At 42.5% G+C, this 26,258-nt stretch overlaps 1 protein-coding gene across 1 annotated transcript in view; it reads left to right on the top strand.

Annotated features, from left to right (window-relative positions):
- LOC144105188 (synaptotagmin-10-like) overlaps window positions 1-26,258 on the top strand; it is a 102,039-nt gene that overhangs the window by 35,441 nt on the left and 40,340 nt on the right. Inside the window, exons 2-4 of the mRNA XM_077638340.1 lie at window positions 19,525-19,687; window positions 22,043-22,254; window positions 24,010-24,200. Coding sequence (XP_077494466.1) covers window positions 19,536-19,687; window positions 22,043-22,254; window positions 24,010-24,200 — 555 coding nt within the window. The 5' untranslated portion in view covers window positions 19,525-19,535. The remainder of the gene's footprint in view (window positions 1-19,524; window positions 19,688-22,042; window positions 22,255-24,009; window positions 24,201-26,258) is intronic.

Raw genomic sequence — 26,258 nt, 5'->3', positions numbered from 1 at the left:
CTCTTTCCGACGAGATCAATGAAAAGCCGCACTCCTAAGACTTGAAGAGAAACGGTAGTTTTTTTTTTTTCCTTGTAAATTTTCTCTTGTGTACAAAGAACCAGCACCTATTTCGTGTTTAAATGGTTGTGTGCTACGTTAGTTTTATGTGCACAAGGTTACTGGTACGCAAGACTAGTTGGTAGTCAGAACGTGGGTTTAACTTCGCTTTCTTTTCGAAAAACCTGTCTTTCGTCATATCCGGACTATTAATTCATAACATTCCAGAAACGAAAGCGATCATGAAATAAATAAAAAGAACCCGCTTCAGACCTTCATTGGAAGTACTGAGGCAACAATGCTGCCATGGTGTTGTTTTTCACACGGCCCTCCTTTTTGAACTTTTCATCTGTTGTGAAGACCTGCACATTTACTTCTTCGTCAAGTTTGCAATGCTTCGCTTTGTTCCTGTGGGAAACTCTAACATTCAAATATATTCTGCAAGCAATTCCGGCATGAGGTGTAACTTTCAGCTCAACAAAACTGCTGGCTCGGAGATCTCTTGTAAACACACGGCTGAGCGTATGCGAGAGAGCGAAAAAACTCCTTCAGAGGGTATTCAGTTGGTTTAAATAAAACAAATGCTCAAGTTTTAAATAGTCTTTTGCCGTATTTGAGGCAGTAGTTAATATGTCGCCTAACAATCTATTCTATTCTATTGTTATTGTATTTTTATGAAGAATCTTTTCCAAGCTAGTGGCGCACAATAGTTCGGTTCACATCTTTATAATCTCCATAACACTTTCACTATATATAAGAAGCCGCTTGCTCAATCAAGCAAAAGTTCAGTTTTGTTACATTCGAAGAACGTCTCGTTTTCTGTTAAAGCAAATTTTCGCAGTAAAATTGGGCAAAAAGGGAACTTGATGGGAAATTCAGGATACCTTAGGAAAAAAAAATTTTTAGCTACCTTCTAAAGTGCTCAAATATTCAAGCTTTTGTTTGGTAAAAGGGCTCACAATTGAGGAATTCTGTGTCTAGTTAGAGGAAATTGCGCCTAAGCCACGAAACAGCTTAGCGACAGTTGTAGAAGCCAATTATACGCCTCTAAAGGTGCTTCTCCCGGCCCAAACTTCTGAAAAGCGGGACCTTAGTGCCCACCGGATATTCACTTTGATGCCCGTTGTCATGGCAGCACATCGATTTTTTTTATTATTTGTATTGACACCAATTATCGATGTGTCGAGCAGGTTGCCCATTCATTCACCTAAATCAGCGTTTAAATAGCGTAGCCATTGGAAATAATTATTTCATCTATTATGAGCGTTAGCATGTTTCCTACGTACGTCCACGGAGCGCTTCTGGCTCTTTCAGGTCTGGTACAAATTCCAACAGGCCTGTTTCAATATCGCCCAATATAAAAGGTAAAACAAGGAATGGATACTAGGAGTGCGTGTGATGTACAGTCTGCAGAGGTGGTTTACCGGATTAGTGTTGAAGGGAACAAATTTACTGTAGCGCCTTGCCACGTTCCTGTCGACTTTTATGGGACCAACTATCGAGAATGCGCTTCTCCTCATAACTGCAAGGATTCCAGACACCCATTTAGCGTTACTAAGCAAAACGCAGGTTTTTCAGCAGAGCTGCAGGCCGGAAATTATTGCTTCGTGTTTTTGTGTTTCTTGCGTGTCTCTTTGCGCTAGCAATCACAATCATAAACCACCTAAAGGCCCGGTTTTAGAACGGTGTGTTAACGGAACTGTTTTATAATATATGTGGAGTTTAGCGTTACAAATCTGCATATTGTGTATGAGAGGTGCCGTATAGGAGAGGGGCTGACTAACCTGAACTGGGCAGAGTTATTCAACGTGCGCTCACATCACACAGCACACGGCTGTCTTCGATTTCGCCCCTAATGAAATCCAGTATCAGCTACGGCCGAGACTCGGTCCCGTGAGTATGGGCATGGAAGACAAACGCCGAAGGCACTGACCCATCGTGGTGGGTTTCCTCGACAAGCTAAGAGGTTGTAACAGACAGCTTGAGAGGACAGTTCTCTTTCGACGACGGCTGACTGTATGAAGCCGAACGTCTCGCTGGGCAAGTTGGTGACTGTTCATCTTTGGTTACAGGCGCATGTGCGTCCGCGGCACGTCGATATCTTTGTGTAAGGCTAAGAACAATCTTTTCACACATTCGCTATCAATTCAACTTTGAAGATGACAGTATTCCTCGCATGTTAGACGGTACTTATTTCTGCGTTTGGCCTTCTAATAAATCAGTTATGAGTAGCGCTCCGTCCCGTCCTTCTGTCTTGTGTCTTTTTTCGCGCCTTACCACAAAGATGTATTAAGCCGGTCATAGACAGCAACTCGTTGAAATGTTTCTATATATATATATGAAGGGAGCCAACAGTCACCGAAACCAAGGTGCATAGGGGAACGTTAATTTTTTTTTTAATGTGTTACGCTTATGAGTGGGATAATAATACTTAGATTAATAAATTGCTTAAAGAAAATTACTTATAAAGCAGCAGAAAAAACAACCATGCCGCCGGTGGGATCCGAACCCACGACCTCCGAATATCGCGTCCGGTGCTCTTACCAACTGAGCTACGGCGACGGCTGTCCAATCTGCTGCTCTCGTGGGTATTTATGTTTACTAGGTGTAAGCGAGCCTTGAGAGTGTTCACCAGCGCCACCCTCGACCATAGCGGCGGACGTAGCACGTCCTGTAATACGGCGAGCGTGACGTAGAACGTCAACTAACGGTGAGGGCGGAAACTGTGCGAGAGCCCTCTTATGCTACCTATGGCATCAAGACTGCCAGAACCGAGACCCTCGTTAAGCTATTAGCAGACAAGTTAAAGGAAATGAGGGACCCGTTTGACAAATTTTTATGAAGGGGGCCAACAGTCACCGAAACCAAGGTGCATAGGGGAACGTTAATTTTTTTTTTTTAATGTGTTACGCTTATGAGTGGGATAATAATACTTAGATTAATAAATTGCTTAAAGAAAATTACTTATAAAGCAGCAGAAAAAACAACCATGCCGCCGGTGGGATCCGAACCCACGACCTCCGAATATCGCGTCCGGTGCTCTTACCAACTGAGCTACGGCGACGGCTGTCCAATCTGCTGCTCTCGTGGGTATTTATGTTTACTAGGTGTAAGCGAGCCTTGAGAGTGTTCACCAGCGCCACCCTCGACCATAGCGGCGGACGTAGCACGTCCTGTAATACGGCGAGCGTGACGTAGAACGTCAACTAACGGTGAGGGCGGAAACTGTGCGAGAGCCCTCTTATGCTACCTATGGCATCAAGACTGCCAGAACCGAGACCCTCGTTAAGCTATTAGCAGACAAGTTAAAGGAAATGAGGGACCCGTTTGACAAATTTTTATGAAGGGGGCCAACAGTCACCGAAACCAAGGTGCATAGGGGAACGTTAATTTTTTTTTTTAATGTGTTACGCTTATGAGTGGGATAATAATACTTAGATTAATAAATTGCTTAAAGAAAATTACTTATAAAGCAGCAGAAAAAACAACCATGCCGCCGGTGGGATCCGAACCCACGACCTCCGAATATCGCGTCCGGTGCTCTTACCAACTGAGCTACGGCGACGGCTGTTCAATCTGCTGCTCTCGTGGGCATTTATGTTTACTAGGTGTAAGCGAGCCTTGAGAGTGTTCACCAGCGCCACCCTCGACCATAGCGGCGGACGTAGCACGTCCTGTAATACCGCGAGCGTGACGTAGAACGTCAACTAACGGTGAGGGCGGAAACTGTGCGAGAGCCCTCTTATGCTACCTATATATATATATATATATATATATATATATATATATATATATATATATATATATATATATATATATATATATATATATATATATATATATATATAGAGAGAGAGAGAGAGAGAGAGAGAGAGAGAGAAATAACTTCATTGAGCCGTGCTAATTACGTCTTCTTAGACGCCGTCGATCGAAGTGGATCTCTCTTCACGGGACCCATATGCTTACCTAGCCGCCTGGCCTCTGGAGATCAGGACGAGCTGGTCTTCCAGGGCGGCGCTGGTTAGCACGGTCTCCCATCGCTCGGTAAGGGAGGTTGACGGAGGGGGTGGGGTTGTGGGGCAGGTAAGAGGTGGGGGGATTGCCTTGATGAAATCGCGTACTCCAATGACGTGTTCCAGCGTGCCGAACTGAATCTTGCAGAAATTACATTCCTTCTCGTACCTTTCCGGGTACATCTTGTTTTGAAGGTAATTGTGCGGGAAGAATCCTGCCTGTATCTGCCAGTAGACCGCTCGCTCCTCTCTGCTAAGCGATTTGTGGAGATCGGGCTAACGTCACCTCTCCGTCTTGTAAAGGTACGTAATGTCCCTATAACTAAACACAGCAGTATAATAGCAGTAAGTAATGCGTGCGTAAAAAGTTCTAACCGAATATAAAACAGCGCTCAACTCTTCTAGCCGTGCAGGGCCACTAGCATAGTTCGCCGCGCAACTCTTCTGGCGTCGTTTATTCTGCCAGATTAGCCTAGTACGCATAGTACCGATCCGTTCACCCGGCTTTAGTGCTGTCACAAACTCGTCCCATCGCGTCGTTTCTCAGTTCCGCTTCCTCGTCGTTTAGCCCGGCGCGAGCGGCGACGGTCGGGTCGATACCAAATTGTATCAGCGATCAAGGTCGGGCTCATTTAAAGTGGAGCCTCAAAGATGTTCATCGCAGTTAAGGTGGTGTGCGTGGAATTGATTGCTCTGTGAATCGCAGTGGAATTGAAGCAGGCTTTGCGTACTCACGCGACGACTGGGGCCCCGTTGCCTCAATTACTGGCGCCAGTTGGCCCTCAGAGTACTTTGTGACATAGCCCGAAAAGAAGTGGGCGGTTGGGAAGGTTTTACAGAAATTGCCATCATGTAACGCTGAATATATGAGACAACAAAATGGCACGGTAATAGGTGAGCAAAGGTTCCCTACGGAGGAAGGTTTAGCAGGTTTTGCACTGAGAGGCTGCGAAAGAAACGACTAAGGCATATTAAAGTTGCCGAGTAACAAAGCTGTCCTTTTTTTCGAGATCGCTATATATATATATATATATATATATATATATATATATATATATATATATATATATATATATATATATATATATATATATATATATATATATATATATATATATATAGATAGATAGATAGATATATATATATATATATATATATTCTTACACTATCTAATCAGCGTTTGAAGGCCTTACTTGAGTTGTATAAATTATGCAAGCGTTTTATTTGTTTTTATAGAGTTGTGTAGCTTTTGATTTTTATAACATATTCATAGCTCATAGCTCTAAGTGATTATGTATGCTGTATTAGACAGATCTTAATTGACGTATAATTCGGTTTAGTTTTTGTAATGCGGTGATGTTTTAGTAGACAGGCAGTTTTGCAGTCGAGGTCCTGATAAATCTGGGGCTGTTCCCACGGCGTAACCTAAATATCACTCTCATCATCTCAACGCCCTAATTGTGAAGCCATCATGAGCCGTACAAATTGTCGCATACTACATACAAAAAGCAAGGCTCAAAAAGTGAATAATTTAGCCCGTTTGCTTAAATCTCTTCCCGACATACTGCGTGCTTGACCTTACTCTAGCAGGTTGTCAGCTGCAGAAACGGCATCCAGAATGCCTGGCGTTCACATATTTATATGTTGCGCTATTTATTGCTCATTAGAGGGGTAAATAAATGACTATACGCGGTCAGTTTCTCAATAAATTTAGAAAGAAAGCAGCTTATCCTATGTTTTAATGGAGTTAGTCACGGAGCGTTGTACAAGTGCGGAAATAAACAGTTCCTAATTAGTTGACAACTTAGTATAGGCGAAGAGCTTCAAGTGTAACTATCTTTCTAACCTGTCATATTTTAATGCATCATCGATATTCCTCCACGTAGGCTTTGAATTGCAGTTCAAGATCTTAGGCGGAAGGGCCGTTTATACAAAAGAAAACCGCTGAGCAAAATTATCCGTTATGTACTGCTATACTTTACAAACTTCCGACCTGGGAGCTATTATTTCCCCTGGAGAAGTTTTGGACAGTTTAATTTTACTTCTTTACCATAGTTCGTAATTTTCAGTACCAGGAGTGTAATTCAAAACTTTTACTTAGTTTTTTTTCATCAGGGTTCCTTTGATGTACCTGTAAAAGTTCAGTGGTATTGATTATTCATCCGCTGGGAAACTCAAACCACCTTTCAGCGCTTTACAGTCGATGGTTTCTGAGAATCGATTGAAAAAACTTCACCTCTCTGAAAGAGGAAAAATATTATTGCTCTCTTATGCGCTGCTCTCTGCATTTGAATTATAGAGGGTGTGCAGTATGTTTGAAATAATGAGAAGCTCCCCACCCCTATAGGCACACCAAGGGAGGACTCTTAAGAAGCGTAAAAAGGTATTGTCACAAATGTCGAAGCCAGGGTTATGGGCAATAATCTCAAACAATGGTTAGGTGTCGACGTAAAGTGATCAACTTTTCTTTTTTATGAGCGCTAAAGCTCTCTCGCTCGAATATTCCTAGCAGATGCCCACTTTAAATTCTCAGCACTGAGTACTGAACGTTTTCATTTTAAACTGCATTCATAAGTTATGAAAACAGTATTTTCATATTTTTTGTTCTCTGACCAAGACGAACGAGGCTGCTTTTCCCCCTCCCATCTTTCTTCTCAGAAAATGCGCTTGCTGTAGTTTGTTTCAATGTCTGCTGTATCAATAATTTAGGAGGGCACCGCTGAAGTTTCAAATTTGCTCTCCACCAGTGTTGCAAACAAGATGTAGATAGCATGCTGTGTGTTCAACAGGTGCTGTCTCGTGGACCGCATCTAGCCGGCTCCCTAAATAAAGTTTGAATTCTTGCGACTTTTCTTCCTCCCTAATGTTTTGATTACCAGCCTTGATCAATCAGTGATTGTTTTTCCCTGGTAAAGAACTGAATGTTGCTGTAACGATCACTACCCAAAAGCCCGCAACTGAGTGGGGCTTGACGATCAAAAATTCTCGCCCACAGATATGCTCGCGCACAGAAAAATATCGCTGATTAGACGCCTATAGCTAATAGTTTTTAAAGTATTATCAACAAGTGGTTCTTTTGCTACAATTTTTATGATCTCATGAAATAGAAAGAATATGTGATGAGAAAGTATGAACTTACCCTAAAATATCATAACAGTTAGAAGCTGCAGCTAATCCTCGACGACGTGAGGCAGCTAGTTCTGTATGTTTCGTTTAGGTTATGGAGCTTCGCAATTATCACATGATAAAAAGTGTTCTGCCATTCCCGCGCTTTTAGGAGCTGAAAATAAATTAGCTTTGCTGCTTTGTGTCTAACGCAAAATATTTCCTGCATATAATTTCGTCTTTATTAGTTGCGAGAATGAGACCCTTCTCTCGGCTAACGTTGCGTTGTTTTATGAGTGACAGGTGGGAACCATTTCCACTCTGAATTGGTCTCATCTTTTTTCCGGTCTCACCCCGTGCCCTGTTATTTTCTTTAGGCTATAGTTATAATTCCAACCGCTTTACTACGTTCGGTTGTGGCCGCACAAAACTTCCGATGGATATTCTATGATGCGCTTCCCGTCTGTTTCTATTTTTTTTTCAATCCAGCCCGTTATACTTAGTCGTGTGGGCCGGGAAACAATTTCTTATTTCTTTCCTTTTACTCCCAATATGATCTATGTTTCGTTAGCCTGAGCTGCGACACATTCTTTATGTTTCTTTTTTTTTATTGTCAATATAATCAATGTTTCATCAATGCTTCGTAGCGTTGAAGACTTTTATGACGCTCACGTCGCTAATCACCGGCCCCACCACTACAGACGCTATTTGTTAACTGTTTTCAGACGGGCAATCCGTGTAGCCAATCTCTACATCACAAATTCAAGGTATTGGTAACGACAGGTAGGCTGTGACCTGTCGTGCTTAGCCAGAGCTTAATCACAAAAACTAATCCTCAGAGATGCAGGCCTCTTCGTGGAACGGTGAGTGCGACTAGAAAAACTGGGCCATGGATGATAGCAACACCTTCATGCTGTGTGCCTATCTTACAACAAAATAATGTCCACCTAAATTCATTAGAACTACATTCTCTTCCCTTTCTCTTAACTTGTCTTGCGGTGCACTTCGTGGATAAGGAAAAAACAGTCACAAATCAAATTCGTGCACTTTGGTCGACAGTTAAACAGAACAAGAGATGAAGCTCATAACGTGCTTTACGCCGGCTGAAATTAATCAAAATCCATTTTTTTACTTCACTTACAACTTAAGGCGAAAAGTCGACCTGCGTTTAGCTTTGAGTTTGCAATCAGTTTATAAGTGAACGCCGTCGCCAATTCAGGAGGAGCTTGCAGAGTTTCATAAAAGGTATCTTGGCCCCCTGCTTGGAGACCTTATATGGAGGAACTAATGCCTTTCACTTAGGGCGCAATTTACTATCAAATGGCCTATAGTCGGGTTTGTTAGAAGGGGCAGACGAACGCTTGGTACGTTATCAACGCTTTAATCATAGGTAGACAGCGCGTTGACTTCTCACGCAGCAAAGAAGAAACGACATGAGCAGAAGCACCGAAGAGACTGCAAACAATGTCATACAATATCTGCTCACGTAGGTGTGGTTGGTATGAAAAATACAAATAATATGAAATGGTATGTGTAGACTAAAGAATGTGATACTAAATGTGGCGATATATGCGAAGCCAGATCGAGCCAAGGCAAATGATAATATGAGCAAGAGCAAGACCCCGTCAGAAAAAGAAACAATTAAGAACGACTAGCCGAATTGAAAAAAATACCATTAGTAAATTAGTGGAGAAGTGTCAAAAAGTAATGCGTGTGAGTTTCGCAGTCCTACTTTAAAGTTCATTAGCGCCTTTATAAGACGGGAAGCATGTAAAATAGAACTGAATGATAGCAAAATTGTTTCGTGCGGCATAATACAATATTGATACCCAATTGTACAATTATATTGTGCTGCAGAGAGAGCGCTCTTTAATGTTAATTGCAGTTGAACTGCGAAAACAGGTGCGATATCCTTTTTCCGGGCTACCGAAAGAGGCGTCTGAATTCGAGAAAGAACTGAAGTGGCCTGCGGTATTTAATTATTGTGTTGTACAATGGGAGCAACGCTAAATAAATGCAGACATACAATATTGCAGAAATTAATGTATTTCTTGCTTTAATCATAGGTTACCTGAATATCTATTACAGCTGTAATTTAACGTTTTACCGCGTTCTTCATTCATAACTTACGGCGTATTCTCTTTATTTTTTCTTCCTCGTAACGTTCGACTAAATTGTATGAATGGCTTGGGTTTTTTTTCTACACATTAAAACTCACATCCTCGTGTTTACTGGCCGTAATAAAGAAAATGACATCACAGTTTCTTTTGCTGGCAGAAGTATAGCTCCTGTTCAGGAAGGTTAAGGCGCGCATATTTGTCGAAACGCCGGTAAATATTTCTTTACGAATAATAAACGCCCTACGCCTGATATATTAAAAAATTCTTCTAGAGTAGGCATTAGCGCGAACACCGGCTAGTTTTTTGTTCCATATCACTTTTTCTCATAAACAGTGCCACCCTGAACAACAACAAAAATATTAATAATAATAATAATTGGTTTTTGGGGAAAGAAAATGGCGCAGTATCTGTCTCATATACCGTTGGACACCTCAACGGCGCCGTAAGGGAAGGGATAAAGAAAGGAGTGAAAGAAGGAAGAAATACGTGCTACAGTGGAGGGCTCCGGAATAATTTCGACCACCTGGCTATCCTTAACGTACACTGACATCGCACAGCACACGGGCGCCTTAGCGTTTTACATCCACGAAAACGCAGCCGCCGCGGTCGGGTTCGAACCCAGGAACTCCGGATCAGTAGCCGAGCGCTTTAACCACTGAGCCACCGCGACGGGTGGACAACGAAATAGCGTTGAGAACAGCCCATAGAGAAAATGTCGATGTTTCGCTGGGGAGATGTTTTCCACTAACACCCACAGAGCGACGTGACCGGAAAAAAAAATCCGGTCAACACATCGAGAGGTTGCGGTGAGAAAATTTGTCCGGAATATTAAAACTTCCTTCCGCATAAAAATAACAGTTTGGCTCGCGGCCTTTTTCAGCCCCTTCAAACTCCCAACCGTACAAGGGAGAAACTGACTGGAAAAAAAAAAGTGTATTTAATGTCACAAGTCGCACGATGTGGCCTCTACATAGTGGTCGGCAGCCTTGGAGCGAGAGGCCGGAGACCATAATGAGTTATGCGTGTTTAAAAAGAGGTGCAGCCCTCGCCTGTTGCGTTTTACACTTTCGCAGATTTTAGGCTGATCCAACAAGAACAGCACATGCCGAATGGCAGCACCAACGGACAACTGAGAAGAGCATTATTTACGCCTAGTGAAATCTTTATAATTGGCTATCTTCGCGAATGCACTTTTATCTTATGTCTCCGCAGTCGAACGGTGGATATTATGGCACATTCGATTATATGTCACATTAAGCATAGACTATTTGAAATATAATCTCTGTTCCTTCGTTTGCATTACTAACTACGACTGAACGGCCTTGCTTAAAAGCCGAATTGACAACAAATGAATATGTAGCTTGTAGAACGCTGTTTTGTAACATCATAGGAACAGTTAACCGGTTGAAAGGGAAACGGTAACTATACGGGAATGAAAGTTCAGCACTACCTATTTATTGAACGCTGGGTAATTCCACACGGTTGCCATGTTTAACAATGTCTTGGGTATCATGACAAAGAAACGAAAGGTCAGGAGAATTTTGTTTCCTTTGAGTTGTAAATTCAAAGCACCGTGCGTGGAGGGACTCGAGTTTTTATAGCTCAGAAGTAGTAGAAACCAGAGCTGATGTTTCTCGGTCGGGATGAGCTACGCCAAGGAAGGGGACGTGGTTACTACGCTCGATGGGAGCAGCTGCCAGTTATTTACGATACCAAGCAGGAAAATCACCAAGCAAACATGTAAATGCTAATATGTTTCACGCCCGAAAGGGCACGCACGATTCGCGGGTAGAAGAGTGGTTCGCGTATTTCCAACCTCTGTTCCCAAAGAGTCATAAAACCCACTACGCTAAGCCTTATTCGCCGTCCATGGAGGGAGAAAGCTCAGGAGACAACATCAGGGTGCAGTTGTTAAGCTCGGTATTGTGAAAAAAAAACACGAAAATCTCGCCCTTGCGTGACTGCTTTGGTGTGTTTTGCTGCGTTTTATAACCACATCGCCATTCACGAGAAACAGTTAGCGATAACACAGCGCTCTGATGCTCTGTACTCCATTACTGAGTCTCGTGAGTTGCACTGTGGTCGTGAAAACTTTGCAAACTCAGCGATACTTTTCTAGTATTATCTCTTTCAAGAACGTGTGCGTGAAATTTTTGTGAAGAGCACTGCACTCTCTGCAGAGAATTTAGCGCATTCGACCAGTCGTGTCCTGTCGCCGGCAGCGCCTAACACTCCAATTAGTCTTTTTTGTGTTGGCGCGATACCAAGTTTTGCCCGTGCTACCATCACGGTCCTCTGTTCCACATGTTATCAGCGTCGCTCCTTTTGCTCCACACGGAAATGATACCTTTGCGGCCATGGGCGCTCCTGTTTTGCACTTATGAGAAATTGTTTACGCGTTCGTGTAATGAACGTTTATTGATGCTACCGGCGAGAAGAGCCCTCGAACAAGCATTGATATCATTCATTCATTTTGAAATTTCAAAAGCTGCAAAAATTAGCTTGGACAACGGCATGTTCTCGCAGAGTTAATACCTGCCCTATGACAGGTAATCAAAGCAGCGTAACATTCAGAACTTCGATATGGAGTGTTTGGGGACATGATTTCTATACTTGCCAGGAATTTCCTATGAGTGCAGCGATTTATTCCCAACTTGAGTAAAAGATGCACTCTTATTTCAGTGTTCATCTTCTTGAAACTTCAAGTATACTTTTAGTCGTGCGCTTAGCGATTACACGTGGCATTCACGTTACTAAATTCACCTGTAAAAATGTGCTGGTTATTCAAAAACATTCCTATTACTTTCCGAAGCGTTGTTTCTTTGGGTGTGACGTCACAGCTGAGCGCAAGAAAAGGCCCCAGGAACAAAACTACCTGCTTTGCCATTCGAGCGAGCAATAGGTGACGATCGTTTCGCGCTCCTTAATCCTCCGAAAGACCTGTCTCGAAAAACGCGTTTTTTCTCGCGAGCCGACTAACAAGATCGACTCCTGCATGCCTAGATTCGTGTACCGAGGCTGTATCACTGTTTCTCAGTGACGTCAGCAGTGGGCTTTTCTTCTCATTATTCTGGCTGGCACGTTCTTTATCCGTGCAGGCGCTCTCGCACACTCTGCAACGGGATGCCAAAGTGTGAGATTCCTATTATAGCACTCGATTTTCGCTCCGTGCCTTTCCGTGTGGAAGTTCTCGAAAACGAGATTACCGTTCACTACAACAGCGACGAAGTGTTTATCCAAAAGGAGAATTGCGTGCGTTTCCTAGATAAAATGCCGCCTAAACCATAGTGTGCAAAGCTTCAGAATTCATTTCAACATTTTCTTCTCCAACTTGTGCTTCCTGCTCTTACTGTACGGCTCACCAGTCCCCTCATCCAGCTGTTGACAGCTCACAGGAAAAGGTACAGTGCGAAATACAAGGTACAGCGCTCCTTTAGTCGTGTCTATTTTGTGCTGTACCTTTTCCCGTGAAATGAACCGGCAAGCTCAGACAAGTGCGCTTTTGTTCACAGATATAGCTCTGACAGTGTCTTTCTCTACGAGAAAAACTTTGGCATTTGCCCTTGTAGTAATGTATAGAATAACTTTGTTCTTATGCTGCCTGAAAGAAAACCTGAGTAAGGGCGTTCTGGGCTGGAAACAGTGGCAGGTACTTAGAGTGGATTGAGCACGAAAGTAGGTTTCAGTGGCCTGTGAAATCAAAGAACATATGAGCCGGGGCGTAGGGCTTCAAGAAAAAAATATACGCAATTATAGTCGTCTGCAACATGCTTTCCTGGCATTCATTGCACTGAGGGGGGCGTAGAAAGTTGACGAATGCATGTTTGAATTAACGCGATGCTAAGCAAAAGAAAGAGAGAGGTAGTAGACGGTTGGAAGACGCGCCGTGCTGAACTCACGGCTGAGGTTGGACGAAACAAACGCGGAACACCTACACACTATAAACAAAAGGGAGTAAAAAGGAAGTAATCTGTTCTCTAGCCCACTCCCTTTTGTAAACGGGAGTGCCTACTTCCTTTTTTCTCCCATACAGCAGTGTACGTGTTGAGAGTGTACACCAACCTATTTTGCATGAGCAGGTACGGCATCAGGTTGCTATTTGTGAATAAATATACAAAGAATAGAAGCGTCAAGTCGAGCAGCTATCTGCATTACAAACTTAAGTAGTGCGGTACGCTTGTTACGGAAAAAGCAAGAGGGAAAAACAGAAACTGCATGGACACGAATAATCAGAGAGCTATCAACTGCCTTCCTTGAGCAGAATGCCCCTTTTACATGAAAGATCAACAAATTTGGAGAAACCAATGAAGATCCTGAAGGTTGTTGATTATACGCGAGAGTATTACACACAGTTAACTTGAATGGTCGTAGGCTATGTCAGCAGTCAATTCTGCCGGTATCGCCTTTGGGTAATTTAAGAAAAAGGCGCTGTGTGTAGGAGCATGCATAGTAAACGACGATAGCTTAGCAACAATAGGAAACAATCTTACTCGAAGTCTAATTTTATGCGAGTGAAGAAGAAATATCTGATATTTTGCTTTCCCAATTCGCAGTATGCGGCAAAGCGTTTGAACGGTTTCGCGTTTCCGAACTTTGTGTGTATCTCTCTTTTCATATTTTCTTTGCATACTTATGTTTACAAGGCGACGCAGTCGTTCTGTAGCGTTGCTCGCAATAACCGATTGCCATCAAACAGCTATCTCATGGGCTATAAATAGTAATGCCCACTCATCAAGACTCCATTTCCTTTCGAAGAAAGAGAGAAAATAAAGACTGCACACAAGTGGCTGCCTGTCATTCTCACGCCGGTAACTCTCCGCATCGGGGCAGCACCAATTTTCGCTGTGTTCTTTCGCAAGAACTAGCCATTGCCTGCTCACGAGATTGCCTATACTCGTTCTCGAAGAGTGCAGAGTTATTTTCTTTTTTGTCTTGTATTCGGCCGCTCTTCTCCCAAAACGCTATGTGCAATTACTGTGTGAAATATCAATCCTGAAATTCGTAAGCGATAATTTTCTTCATCCCTCACATCCCTTTTGCACTCGTGTCCAACAATGCAAACTGTGCTAAAACTTTGAAACGTCAGAATAAATATCAAAGATGCATCACTGCATCGTAGTTTTTATCAGAAATTGGTGTTGTGATTGTTCGCTTTTGAACATGCTGTTCTCTATGTAGAAGAAGAACCTACAATACTAAATCTTCGCCATGAAGTTTTCATCCAGGGCGAGAGAACTTAATAATCGGTGAACTGGAGCATTGTTCTTACAGGTTTTTTCATGTTTCGAAGTAACACGGGAGGGTGAGACCGTGTGCCAGTGCACTGAAACCATCGGGCATTGAAGCTAAAGGACGCAGTCGAACAGCGACCTTAAAGTAGTGCTTTGTATTGTTTGCCACGGAGCCGGCTAGTGCGGTCGCGACGAACTCGCTGGAGCTCGGAATAGTGCTAAGAAAAAAACGTGCTAAAAATAACTTGTTTTTTCATTGGTTGTCGCAGTTCTTCCTCCTGCAAACGAATGTGCATTAATATATAGGCGTGTCACAAGGTACCTGACACAACTACATCGTGAACGCGCAAGGCATATACCCATCATAATGAAAAAAGTGGGTTCGAGCTGTGTCAGTTACACTTTAGTTTTTCTTTATGATGCTGAGTAGACATTTCTTTTACACCTCCTCCGATAAGATAAGTGCTGGTTTTCTTCTTGCCTTGTAGGCGTGCCCTTCTGCAGGGAGAGCTATATATGTTGACATTTTTCACCAGATTAAACAGTGGTAGTAAGTGCCCGTTTTGTTCTCTTTCTTGTGTGTCCTCGTCGCGCGGAAAATACCGGTATTATGCACTTTAATTATTTTGAAAACCTTGCTCAGCACAGGCAACCAAAGTGTGCAAAACATTTCCTTCTGTATGCATTTGTGTCATCAAGGTGTAATGCAACGGTGTCTGTTTCTAGCGCCGCACATCCTGTCCCCTAGTCACTCTCCATATTAAATGGCGGTGAATATTTACGTGGTGCTCTGTAATGCCGCGATACACTAAGCGTAATACTCTGTTCCAAGCCCTCCTGAAATGCGCTGCGAAATATTATCGCAAAAAATGAGGTCTCGGAGCTAGGAATTTACTTTATGCCCAGCTCTGCGTCCTAAATGATTAAAAATGGTCGTTTCCCAAAATAGCCAGCAGCGTGTGCGTAGCAGAGACCATTGACGTCAGTACTCCAGTCTGGTGTTATTACTTGGGAATGGGCTGAAGTCAGAACTCAGTGGTGAGGTCGTTTCACCTTTAAAGCTACACTTTTTGTTTTTTTTTTGCTAGCAGGGAACAACCATGTTTCTTGCGAAAAACCTTGCTCCCAACGACCGAACAGTTTTGTGTGGAGGAATTTGGCATCCTGATATATAAATAATCAGTCTTCTGTCTCCTAAAGAGCAAGTTAAGGAATAAATAGATACTTGCACATTGTTTTCAACGCCTGAAATCTCGCACTGCTATCATTATAAGCACTGAATTTATCAATATTACTTAAAGGGAGCAATGTCGCTACTGTCTGCGCGAGTTTATTAGAGAACTTCATAAATCGCGGAATGCCAAGAAGGAAATGTTTCACATTTGGAATAGTTAGTGCTGAGCTGAAAACAAGTATTCTCCCTCTGAATTGGTACCAGCGCCGTGATGTTCTCCTGTGTGCGCTGTTTCAAACATTTTAATAGTGCGTTTTTCACTTCATCAAAAAAATTAATGCAAATGAAATTCCTGCCCCTCAAAAATGATGAATTCAAGCGCTTCTCAGCAATTCCTTCTCAGAAATATTGCGAAACTTCTTTTTGTAAGCCCTTCAACTCTTAGCTCTGCAATTTCAACTATATCAAGCCGTAAGTCTTCTGCATGAAGCGCCCACACTACACATGGCGGCATATGCTACGGGAGTTTATTTTGCTTACAAGAGCGGAAAACTGTTTTCGTCATATCCAATTACTACAGTGCAATTAATCTTTGGCTAGGCCGATGAGCGCCAGAAAGATTTGTCAAAAATGTCCGCTAACATTTCAAGCGAATTGTTACTACACCGCTTTCATTAAGGTTTAGAGCATTTAATTTTCTTTTAAGAGTCCTAACCAAGTTTTCTTCTTTGTGTTTTACATTAAAAGTATAGATGATTATTGCAGTGCCGAAGGTCTACCTCCAAACTTTTTGCGTCTTGTGGTGAGGCCCTGTTTTCTCAAAAATTTCCTTCTAATTTACATGATTCTATTCAAGAACAAAAAAAAACACATTTAATCGAAACATATTTCAATATCAAGCATGCTGCTGCTCATAAAAATGTCCAAAGCAGTGCGCAAGAAGCCGAATGCACACTTACAGTTAGGAATGAGCAGCTGGAAGCCATATATAAAAGTGTTTATGGGCCTTTACAATAGCCACTAACTCCAGGATGCAAGCAAAAACAAGCTGCAAAACTTGGCGAAGGAACAGTTGTATCTTGTTTTTAATGCCGCAGGTTACAGACGAAATAAGAATTTGGACAAAAAACGAAGCGGTGTTTGACACCGTGAAGCCTATGCCAGCTCTCGTACTCCATCGCATTGCTTTCCTTCCTGAAACGCTGTATTGCCCAACGCTACCGTTCTCTGAAGAGTCCTAGCACACACAACTCAGGCCATTGGAGTCAAGGAAAAGAAGCCGTTCTAAAGCGCCTTTAAAAGTATATAGTTGCTTTTGTATGCCTTCAGAATATGGCTTCTTTTTCTTTGTCACCTTTTTTTCACAAAAGCGTGCAGCGTACAGAGAAAACTTACAGTGCGTTATTCGCGAGGAAGGACAGACTGCTTTATGCCTGCTTTCAGGAAGAAACAGTGAAGGTCGTTTCTCTTAAAACGTCGAAGAAAAAAGTTATACATGAAATTCCTTTCCCAGAGTACAAGAGGCCGCCTTACAAAGAGGAGCCTGCGGCTTTACTAGTATATTTATGTTTATTTCCCAGCATGATATTTGTGCACGAACAGAAAATAGCGCTTCCGTGGAGACACTTACTGAGAGTCCTTCTGCGAGCCTTCGCTTTTATTGTTTCCCCAGCCTTTGCAGAAAAGGCGTCGTTAAAAAGTAAAAATGGCCTCGGCTTTCAAGGCGACACACGTTGTTTTTCCTCCGCTATATCTCGATTTCTGCAATCGTCGCGTCATTTTGACCTTAGAGAAAGAGGACATTCACGTCTCCCTCTAACTAATAACAAGGATGCGACAGTGGCCTTCTTTTTTCCCTTCACATTTGACTTTAGTAGCGCAGTACTAAGGTCACTGTGCATAGTTAAGCGAAAATCTATATTGATGGCGACGAATAAATCCTAGCGTAAAAAAACGCGGGCCGAACTTTCTTCGTGCCATGAAGCCGTAGTAAAGCGAGTTCGTTTCGTCATAGAATGCAGGACAAAGGAACCAGGAACAAAGAAACCATGCGTAGAGTTTGCTTGATACGAAAGAAACGGAGGGGATCGAACAGTTATCACCAAATGGGTGTGTTTAAAACTCGGCATTCAAGTCTTGTAATACTTAAATGATCGTCATCGCCATCATATGTTTTTCGACTTCAATGATAAACTTTCTCTGTAAAACAAACAAGAAACTGCTTCACATATGGTGCGAAGAGTTCATAACGCAGCCTATTGTGTAAATAGCATTAGTTGAAATGACTTCTACAAAAAGAGTGGGCGCGACTCTCTCACCACCTAAAATAAAGAGCACAGTAGTAGAAAATAACGCGCTGTGCTTTTGTTTTCGAAGTGGCTCAGGTTCATTCGCGAACTACGCTGCCATTAATAGGCGTGTTCAGCGTGTCAAACTGAACTCATAAAGCTCTCACCTTTTCGCATGAGAAACGCATCGATGACGAGGCATTTCGAAGGCCTTGAAAAATTCAAGAAAATTCATAGCAGTCCAAGGCTTTTGTTTTCAGTACAACGCTCAGATTATGCGTGTGCTTTATTGCTGCTTCGATTTGTTGTTGTCAGCACTGACATTCCGGCAAATTTAATATATTATTATACTTCAGAAACTTAAATTCAAGGCAACAAAGCTCTCAGCTGACACTTTGGCAGGCGTCATATCAGCCTGCACCTTCCACAAAATTTTTGCCAGATAAGCGAGGGTGCGGGACCTTGCAAGCTTTGTATATAAAAATAACCAGACTGCGATCGAGGAGAGCTTGTTATTCCCTTTCAATTGCCATCCCATTTAGACGGAATAAATATGCCGTGCGTGACGTACGTTCGGTGGAGGGGCTTCCTGTTTGTAAACAACAATATGCTTGCCACTGCAATTTCTTCAGTTTAGCTTGATTAATCCGCTTATCTCGCATCCTATCTGTAGTTTTTATTCTTTAACGGCCTGCATACGGCGACGAAAGCTTTTAGTACGGTGCTGTAGCGTTTCGTTTAGTTAAATACTATAATGCAACGAACGTTATCAGTCGTCAGTAGAAGAATGTGCATGCTTGAAATTCACTTTCATATTTTGCGTTTGCATCCTATTTTCGCCTCCATTCTCATTTCTGGAACCTGCAAAATATTTTCTGGTTTTCTTTCTGTAATGCTGGATAAATCATAAATAACAAAGAAATAACTACACCGACAGAAGGAAGTACTTCCATGTGCGCAATTGCTTCACATTGCTTTCCAAGAGGTAGTCCAGGATAATACTAAACTGCAGAATGAAGAATTGCAATAGTCACTGCATTCTGTTTTTCTCAATAAACCTTTGTTCTATTTAGCATTGTAAATGTTTGAAAAGCCCCCGCAATATTTACGAGCAGAGCCGTAGTCTGTTTTTAAATCTCCGGGATAAGCTCTTTCAAGCACCTGCAAGAAATGGAACCATCAATTTAAGAGAAATCTAATTCCTTGCTCATAAGCTCCGCACTTCGAGTTCTATTTTTGTTCTGATGAAGGTAGATTAAGATTGCTGCGAAAGAAGTTTTTGTTTTTCACTTTTCTGTGTCTACTTTTAATGTTCCTGCATTCGCGGCCCCTGGCATCAGTCTGTAAACTGCCTTTTTATGCGCATGCACTTTATACCACTACGATATGTAGACCAAGCACAATAGTTGCGGCTCAATTTGGTAACTGTGTTATTGCTCAGTAAAAATAAACCATTACTACAACTATCAATCTTTTTGCATAAATTTAGCAAACAGTTTACTTGAAATTGAAGTAAATGCGATTTTAATTTTGTCTCTCCTTGTCTTGGTGCAGAAAGGGGGGACATGTCTTTGCTCCTGCTCCTGCTGGCGGCCATATTTGTCTTCGCCGTTGTCCTCGTGGTGACGTACTTCACGTACAGGCGCCTCTACGACAACCTGCAGTTCAAGCCGAAAGTGCTGAACGACAGTCCCGTCCACGTCAAGATCGCACCGAGGTACGAAATGTTTGAAAGTACAATGAGGCAGGCGGGACACTGCTACACCTTCTCCAGGGAAGACACCAGAAGTGTATGCCAGATTTTAGCGGCGAGATTAACCTGCAGGCCTGCAATGCAGTGTGCGGAAAAAATGCAATTTTAAACCGTTTCTAAGTGTCTAGAGTGCAGTGATGCATACACACTGCAAAGGTGCTTTCGAAAAGTGCAGTTGCACAGTTGTTGCTTCAAGAAGTTCTCAGTCAAATTTAGTTTTCAGCTTACTAGTTTGGCTGGCCAAATACTTTTCATGTACGATTTTTCTGCGCAAACAGGACACATTGTCTTTTTGCATTAACAAAGTTTCAAGAAAAATAGAACGGACTGCCATATTTACTAAAAATGAAAAGCGTGAGTGCTCCTGTAACATTTAATAACTCGTTATACGCTCCGTATTTTACAACGTGACTGTCAGTAATTGCAAAGAATATAAAGAAGGTGATGAGAAATTAATCGTACAAACTAATAATGTAAGCTCGCGTTCTTTAAGCAACGCCATCCTCTCATTCCGGAGCGCGTTTATATTGCTTCAGCAAATGGGTCAGCATTCTCAACGGCTGCTTCAAGTTCCCGTTTCTCGGTTTGATAAATTAAAAATTGGTTTTTGAGGAAGCCAAATGGCGCAGTAATTGTCTCACATCTCCACGGACATCCGAACTCCTCCGTAGGAGAAGGAAGGAAGGAGGGAGTGAAATAATAAAGGGAGAAAGAGGTGTTGTAGTGTAGGACTCCGGAATAATTTCGACCACCTGGAGTTCAGGTGTCCGCCGATATGTGAGACAGATACTGCGCCATTTCCTTCCCTAAGAATCAATTTTCATTTTTCATCTCTAATGTGCACTGATGTCGCACAGCACACGGGCGCCTTTTGCGTTTCTCCTCCATCGAAACGCGGCCGACGCGGTCGGATTACGTCCAGCTTTCAACGTGCCCACTTTTTAGGTGGCCGATGTCGCTTTCTTTGTTTAGTTGCTCTAGAAACGTGAAGTTCATGGATTTCCTGCGTAAATCTGAGGTTGGGTAGAATTTGTGTTTTTGCCGGAGCCTAGCCGCCCCATGATGTGCTGAAATAAGACACAAAGGAATACGAATCCTTTCACATTGCACAGACTGCTGTAGCAAGGATATCTGAAACACATTACACCTACCAGAGGAGGAACGCAGGGCTTATTGCTAAATATTAAGAAAAATGCGGGCACGATTGGTAAAAAAAAGACAAGAAGCGATTGCAGGCACAAAGAAACCACTCGATAGACGAAACAAAATACTCATACTTGCAAATATAACACGGCAAAAACAGCAGTTTTTTTTTGTGCAGAAAGGTAACCAACAACTCTTTTTCATAACAGAAATGCAAAAAAATAAAAGCAGAGCAAAAATAGCTTTTTTTTTAATCGGCGCGGCACAATCAGGAATTCAAATTCGCTGTCACTTGAAACGAATGGCACTGTGTGAGATCATTTTATTGCTTTCTATTACAGCCTTCGCTTTGTTGGGAGAATCGAACGTTCCAATATCAGGCCACCGAAGCTTCTGATCCTTCTCAGTGAGTGATGTGTATGAAGAAATTAAAACAATTAAAAACCGTGTTGTTTTAGATTTCTATGACCATTGGCTTCCCTGATATGTATATCATTACCGTCCCCTCAATTTCCTGTTTTGCCTGCTCGATGCCTTCGAGAGACCCCTGTCTGTGAGAGTATTGATAGCATATGTGAATAAGATGGTTCTCCCATAGCTGCCAGCCTCACCGCTGTGACACAGTGCGCGTTGCATTTGGTGTATGCCACGACGTTCCCTTTCCCGCCGCTGTGAGTGTCGGTGGTGCTGGTGAGCACTCATAAAGGTAAGGCTTCGGGCAACCCGCGTACACTCGAAAATATAAGGCTCGAAAGCAGCCGTCATAGCTCAGTTGATAGAGCACAGTACATGAAATGCAAAGGTCGTGCGTTGGAATTCCATTCGTGACATGTGTTCGCTTCTTCTGCTTTTAAATTAATTGCGCTTCAGTGCGAAAAAAGATCACACGTTTAATTCCACCTTGATCAACTGTGCAAAGTAACAAAAATATTTCAGCTTTCTTTGGTTCCAGTGGGCGTGAGTAATAATTTATGTGCGTGTCTTAATGAGCTCCTCCTTTCGCTGCCATTTTCCGCTCAATAAAAGATGTCTTCAACGCTTCACCTTTGTTTCATCACAAAAAAATGTTAAGGTGTAGAAACACTGAAAGTGACCGGACGAGGGCCGATGTCGAAGATACCTAATGGCACTTTTTCACGCGACCACAGCAGCTTTGCCCCGGTCTTTTCTTCGCAGGTCCCCGAGCTCTTCGAACGTACCATCCATCAAGATCAGCCACAGCCTTCCCGAGATGAAGGATGTAGTGTCGGAGGCGGTGCCTGATGGTGTCGGCAAAAAGGTGGCTCCTCTGCGGCAGATCACTCTTCCAGCGGTGCCCACCCGACACCTCACGTTTCAGAGGCAGCTGTCGCATCGGCTGGACCTCTCCACAACGGTGCCCTTCGAAGGTGAGCTTCTCTTTTCTCCTTTGACCGCCTCTTTTGGTTTGTTGCGGGGAGGCACAACTAAGAGGCTTATCTATTGTTGCGCGCTGTTGCGTCCGCCGAAGGTCGTGGGCGCCAAGCATGGTTTAGCAAACTGAGACGGTAGAATTTGCTAGGTGACAGCGCCGCTCCCACTTTATGGGCTCGAATATTATCAACTGAGAGGTGAACGTTAACTCATCTCCGCTTGATGCCGTTATAAGGCAATCTCTCTAGAGGCCATTAGTGACATGCGCAGTTAGTTTTTTTACTCGAATAACACCGTAAAAGCCAGCTGCGGTTGCATATAAAGATCGCCGTCGTTCTATTAATGGCTTTAAATTGACCGGGGTAGAGAGGATACTCTAGTTTAATGTGCCGCCTTACGCTTGAATAAATGGGAGTTAAAGATAAAAAGATAAAAGAATCTGGTAGATTTAACATGCATAAAATAAATTTCCAAGACTTCCGGACCCACCTACTGCAACGGCTGGCGTTAGTAAGACTACGAAGGCAACCTAATTTCTCCGGTTGCTAATTCAATCCACTTTGCTCTGAGGTAAATTCAGATGGCTGTAAATCATCGTATTTTTCTGCGGCGTTGTGCGCAATATTTTTGCAAGTATCTCGAACGGCTCTTGAAGTTCAGGTGAAGTCAAAGGGGAGGTGCACTTTCTATTATGACGGCAAGTTCACTCGGCTTAACAGCTGAGAAGTTGTTATCTGGAAAGTAATACATACCACGCCAAGCTCAGCAGCGTGTCGAGCATACTTTAGCAGTTAAGCATGTGTACAACAAAGTTTGATTTAAAGAATATAGCCCAGCAGCAGTAAACAAGGGAAAGAAAATAACAATACCTTGAACTTATTATTGAAGGAGTATAAACGCCAAATTTTTGCTTGCGTGTTTTGTTCTTCCAATTGACGCGTTAGACATTAAAATACATGGACCACCGCGTTGTATTGACCTACCAGTGATAAAACTTTTAATTTCTATTTTGTTTCGGTTTGATCAACCTAACGCTGGCTGTGAAGTGTAGTTCACACTTAAGTCACCTGAGCCACGAAAAAAAAAAGACAATATATCTTCTTCTGAGTAGTTTGTTGTCAGACCAGCTCTTGAAGCAGGCTGGTTTAAGTATTCCAGTGTTATAAAAATACGTGTTAGCGCATACATTCGAGGTTTTTCGCGCGTTATGTGACTCAAGTGTAGACTTCACGTCAACGCCACCGTTCGGTTGATGAAACCCACATTCAAACAGCATAGGAGAAGAAATTCAATTTGAAATCATTGAGAGGCGTTAGGCGAATACCATGCGGTGATCAATGTATTGTATAACACATCATTTGAAGCAAGAAAACACGCAACTAAATTAGGTGTCTGTGGTCCTCTTAAAGTATGGAAATACTAAGAGATTTCTGACCGCTGCATAAGTGCGCCTTATTAGCCTATGTCATATAGCGGGTAATCTATTGGTTTTTGTTTTTATAGCTTTGGTTCCAGCTCGAAAGAAATCGAGGAGACTGGAATGAGGCGGAACAGTCTTTAATCAGAGCAGAATGACACTTTGGCCTACGCAAAGGGAAGACTCGGGCAGCAAACGTTTACTTATGCAGAAAGCTATGAGGCTGAATCCGCCGGAGTGTTATGCGTGAAATAATTGGAGATATCAGTTGCATATGTTGTTTTTTCGTGTTCTCAAACTTAGCCCTCCAAAAAACGAAGCTCTTTCTTTGCAGTATGCAACATGCAACAGCGTGAAAGTCACGGAACTGTGGGCGCCATACAACCCGAACTGTACGACCAGGAAGGGGTCACATCCGGCGAGTCTGGCCGGGACTCCACTGATCTCACCGCGTCGGCCACAACGTGCGGAAAGCTGCACTTCACCCTCAAATACGATGTCGACATAGAAGGCCTCGTCGTAAAGGTTAGAAGGCTGCCAATTTTAGTGCTTTCATTTGCGGTTCAGTCTGGCTCGAGCTTGACCGATTCTAACTTGAAGTCAGAAAACATACCGTTTTCTTTTTCGACGTTTTAAACTGAGCTATCTCTCAAAATGCGCGAAAGATTCGTCCTCTCGTCTGCTCATGTAGATTCTTCGCAACATGGGCGTTATGTACGTGATGATGCGCAATTAAGAGGCGATCGGTTTGATAACGTTAGTTATTTATTTTTGAAATTTTAATTTCAGAATGCAAGGATATGTAGATAAATTGAATGCCGCCGACATCTAAGCGAGGCCTCTTCCTAAATGTTCTGAATCGGCATCGTGAATAGATATATGTAGTAAAGAAAAAATCAGTCGAGTGTCCTGTGAAGAAGAAAATTCGAATTTCCCGTTCATACGTCACACTTGGATGCTTTATGCGACGCACGAGTTGGAGCCATCTCATTTCATTATGCATCAAAAGCGATCCAAAATATCATCTTGTGTCTTTGAAAGTCGCCTTGAATTCTCGGGTGTAAACGTCCCAAAACATAACGCGACGTTGGCTTCCCTGGGGTATATGTTCGTCGCTCCATGTTTACTGAGAAAAAGAATCTTTATCAATTTGTGAACGGCGTTTCCGGTTCGCGTTTGCTTGGCGAAAGCAACAGGGAATTCGTGCGAAGCTATTCTGAGCGCTGCCGGAGGGCAAAGCGCGCTCGGTAACACGCTCTGGGCACAGAAACTATGGTTCCTCTATTTACCATCCGGCTGACGCGGTTCACGTAAACAAGTCTTTAAAATAGAGCGCATCTTCGCCGAGTTCCTTTTTTCCATTCTATTCAATACGAACAGTATTGCTTTGAAATTCACTAAAGCAGCCGATTTTTAATACAAGCTAAATGCTCACTTCTTTATTATACCGCCGCGCTTATTCGTTGGCGAATGTAAAAACATTCTTACCGCATGTGGTAATAACTGCGTCGGCAAGTTCGAAATTCATTCAGACTTTCTTGGCCTTGTATGCTCACTTCTTTATTATACCGCCGCGCTTATTCGTTGGCGAATGTAAAAACATTCTTACCGCATGTGGTAATAACTGCGTCGGCAAGTTCGAAATTCATTCAGACTTTCTTGGCCTTGTTTGGTAGCACAGTTTTTGGATGGTTATGCGTGTTTTGTGCGCATGGGAACAATTTAATAACTTCTTTATTTCCATCAGTGACGGAGGAGACTGCGAGTAAAAGTCGCTTTAGAGGCAAACGACTTGACTAGAGCCCGCAGCCTCCTTTACAAGGTAAACAGCGATTGAGCAGGAGATATACATAGCAATTTACCACATGTGAACTTTGCACCAAAAATAAACGCAAAGACACAAATTACCTGAAAAACGCTCTTCAATTATTTAAGAAAGATTGAGTGACAAAGTGTTGACGTAAAACTCGTACATCAGTTATACAAATATCAAGACTTGATTTCAGAAACAAATTTAAAATTGTTGGTAGTATGTATGAAATCTTTTGTGTAGAATAATTGGCACGCGGAGTGACTACCTTCCACTGTTCCGTACAACTTGTGATGTAAGAATGTGTGTTCCTGGTGAGATTAGACAACTCATGAAGGAACTGTAAATTCTCTTTTACCTTCTGTTTGAAAGCTTGACTTAACTTGTAATGATAAAGGTTAAACACGGGTATTATATTTGCTTTCGGAAATAAGTATGATGTGTGGTCATTGTAAGGCATGTTAAATAGTACTCGCAAAAACTTTTTCTGAAGTATATGTATCTTTTCTAGATTCGTGCGTGATGTGGTACCCTACACGAGCAGATAGTAATAAAGTTTAGAGAAAAATAGGGTGTTATAAACAAGAACCTTGATTCTTTAAAGTAATAGTGGTCTCAGCCGCAACATCATGCCATCTGCACGAGATAATTTGCCCAATATCGATTCTATGTGCATGTCCCAAAGCATATTCTGTGTGAAAATAACTCCAAGTATTTTAAAACTATCTACAATTTCTATGTTTACATCGTCATAGACAAGGTTGACGGAACTG

This window comes from Amblyomma americanum, chromosome 9, assembly GCF_052857255.1.
Source record: "Amblyomma americanum isolate KBUSLIRL-KWMA chromosome 9, ASM5285725v1, whole genome shotgun sequence".
NCBI lineage: Eukaryota > Metazoa > Arthropoda > Arachnida > Ixodida > Ixodidae > Amblyomma > Amblyomma americanum.
Note: the sequence above shows the minus strand (reverse complement) of the source record. Positions and strands in the feature narration are given on the sequence as shown.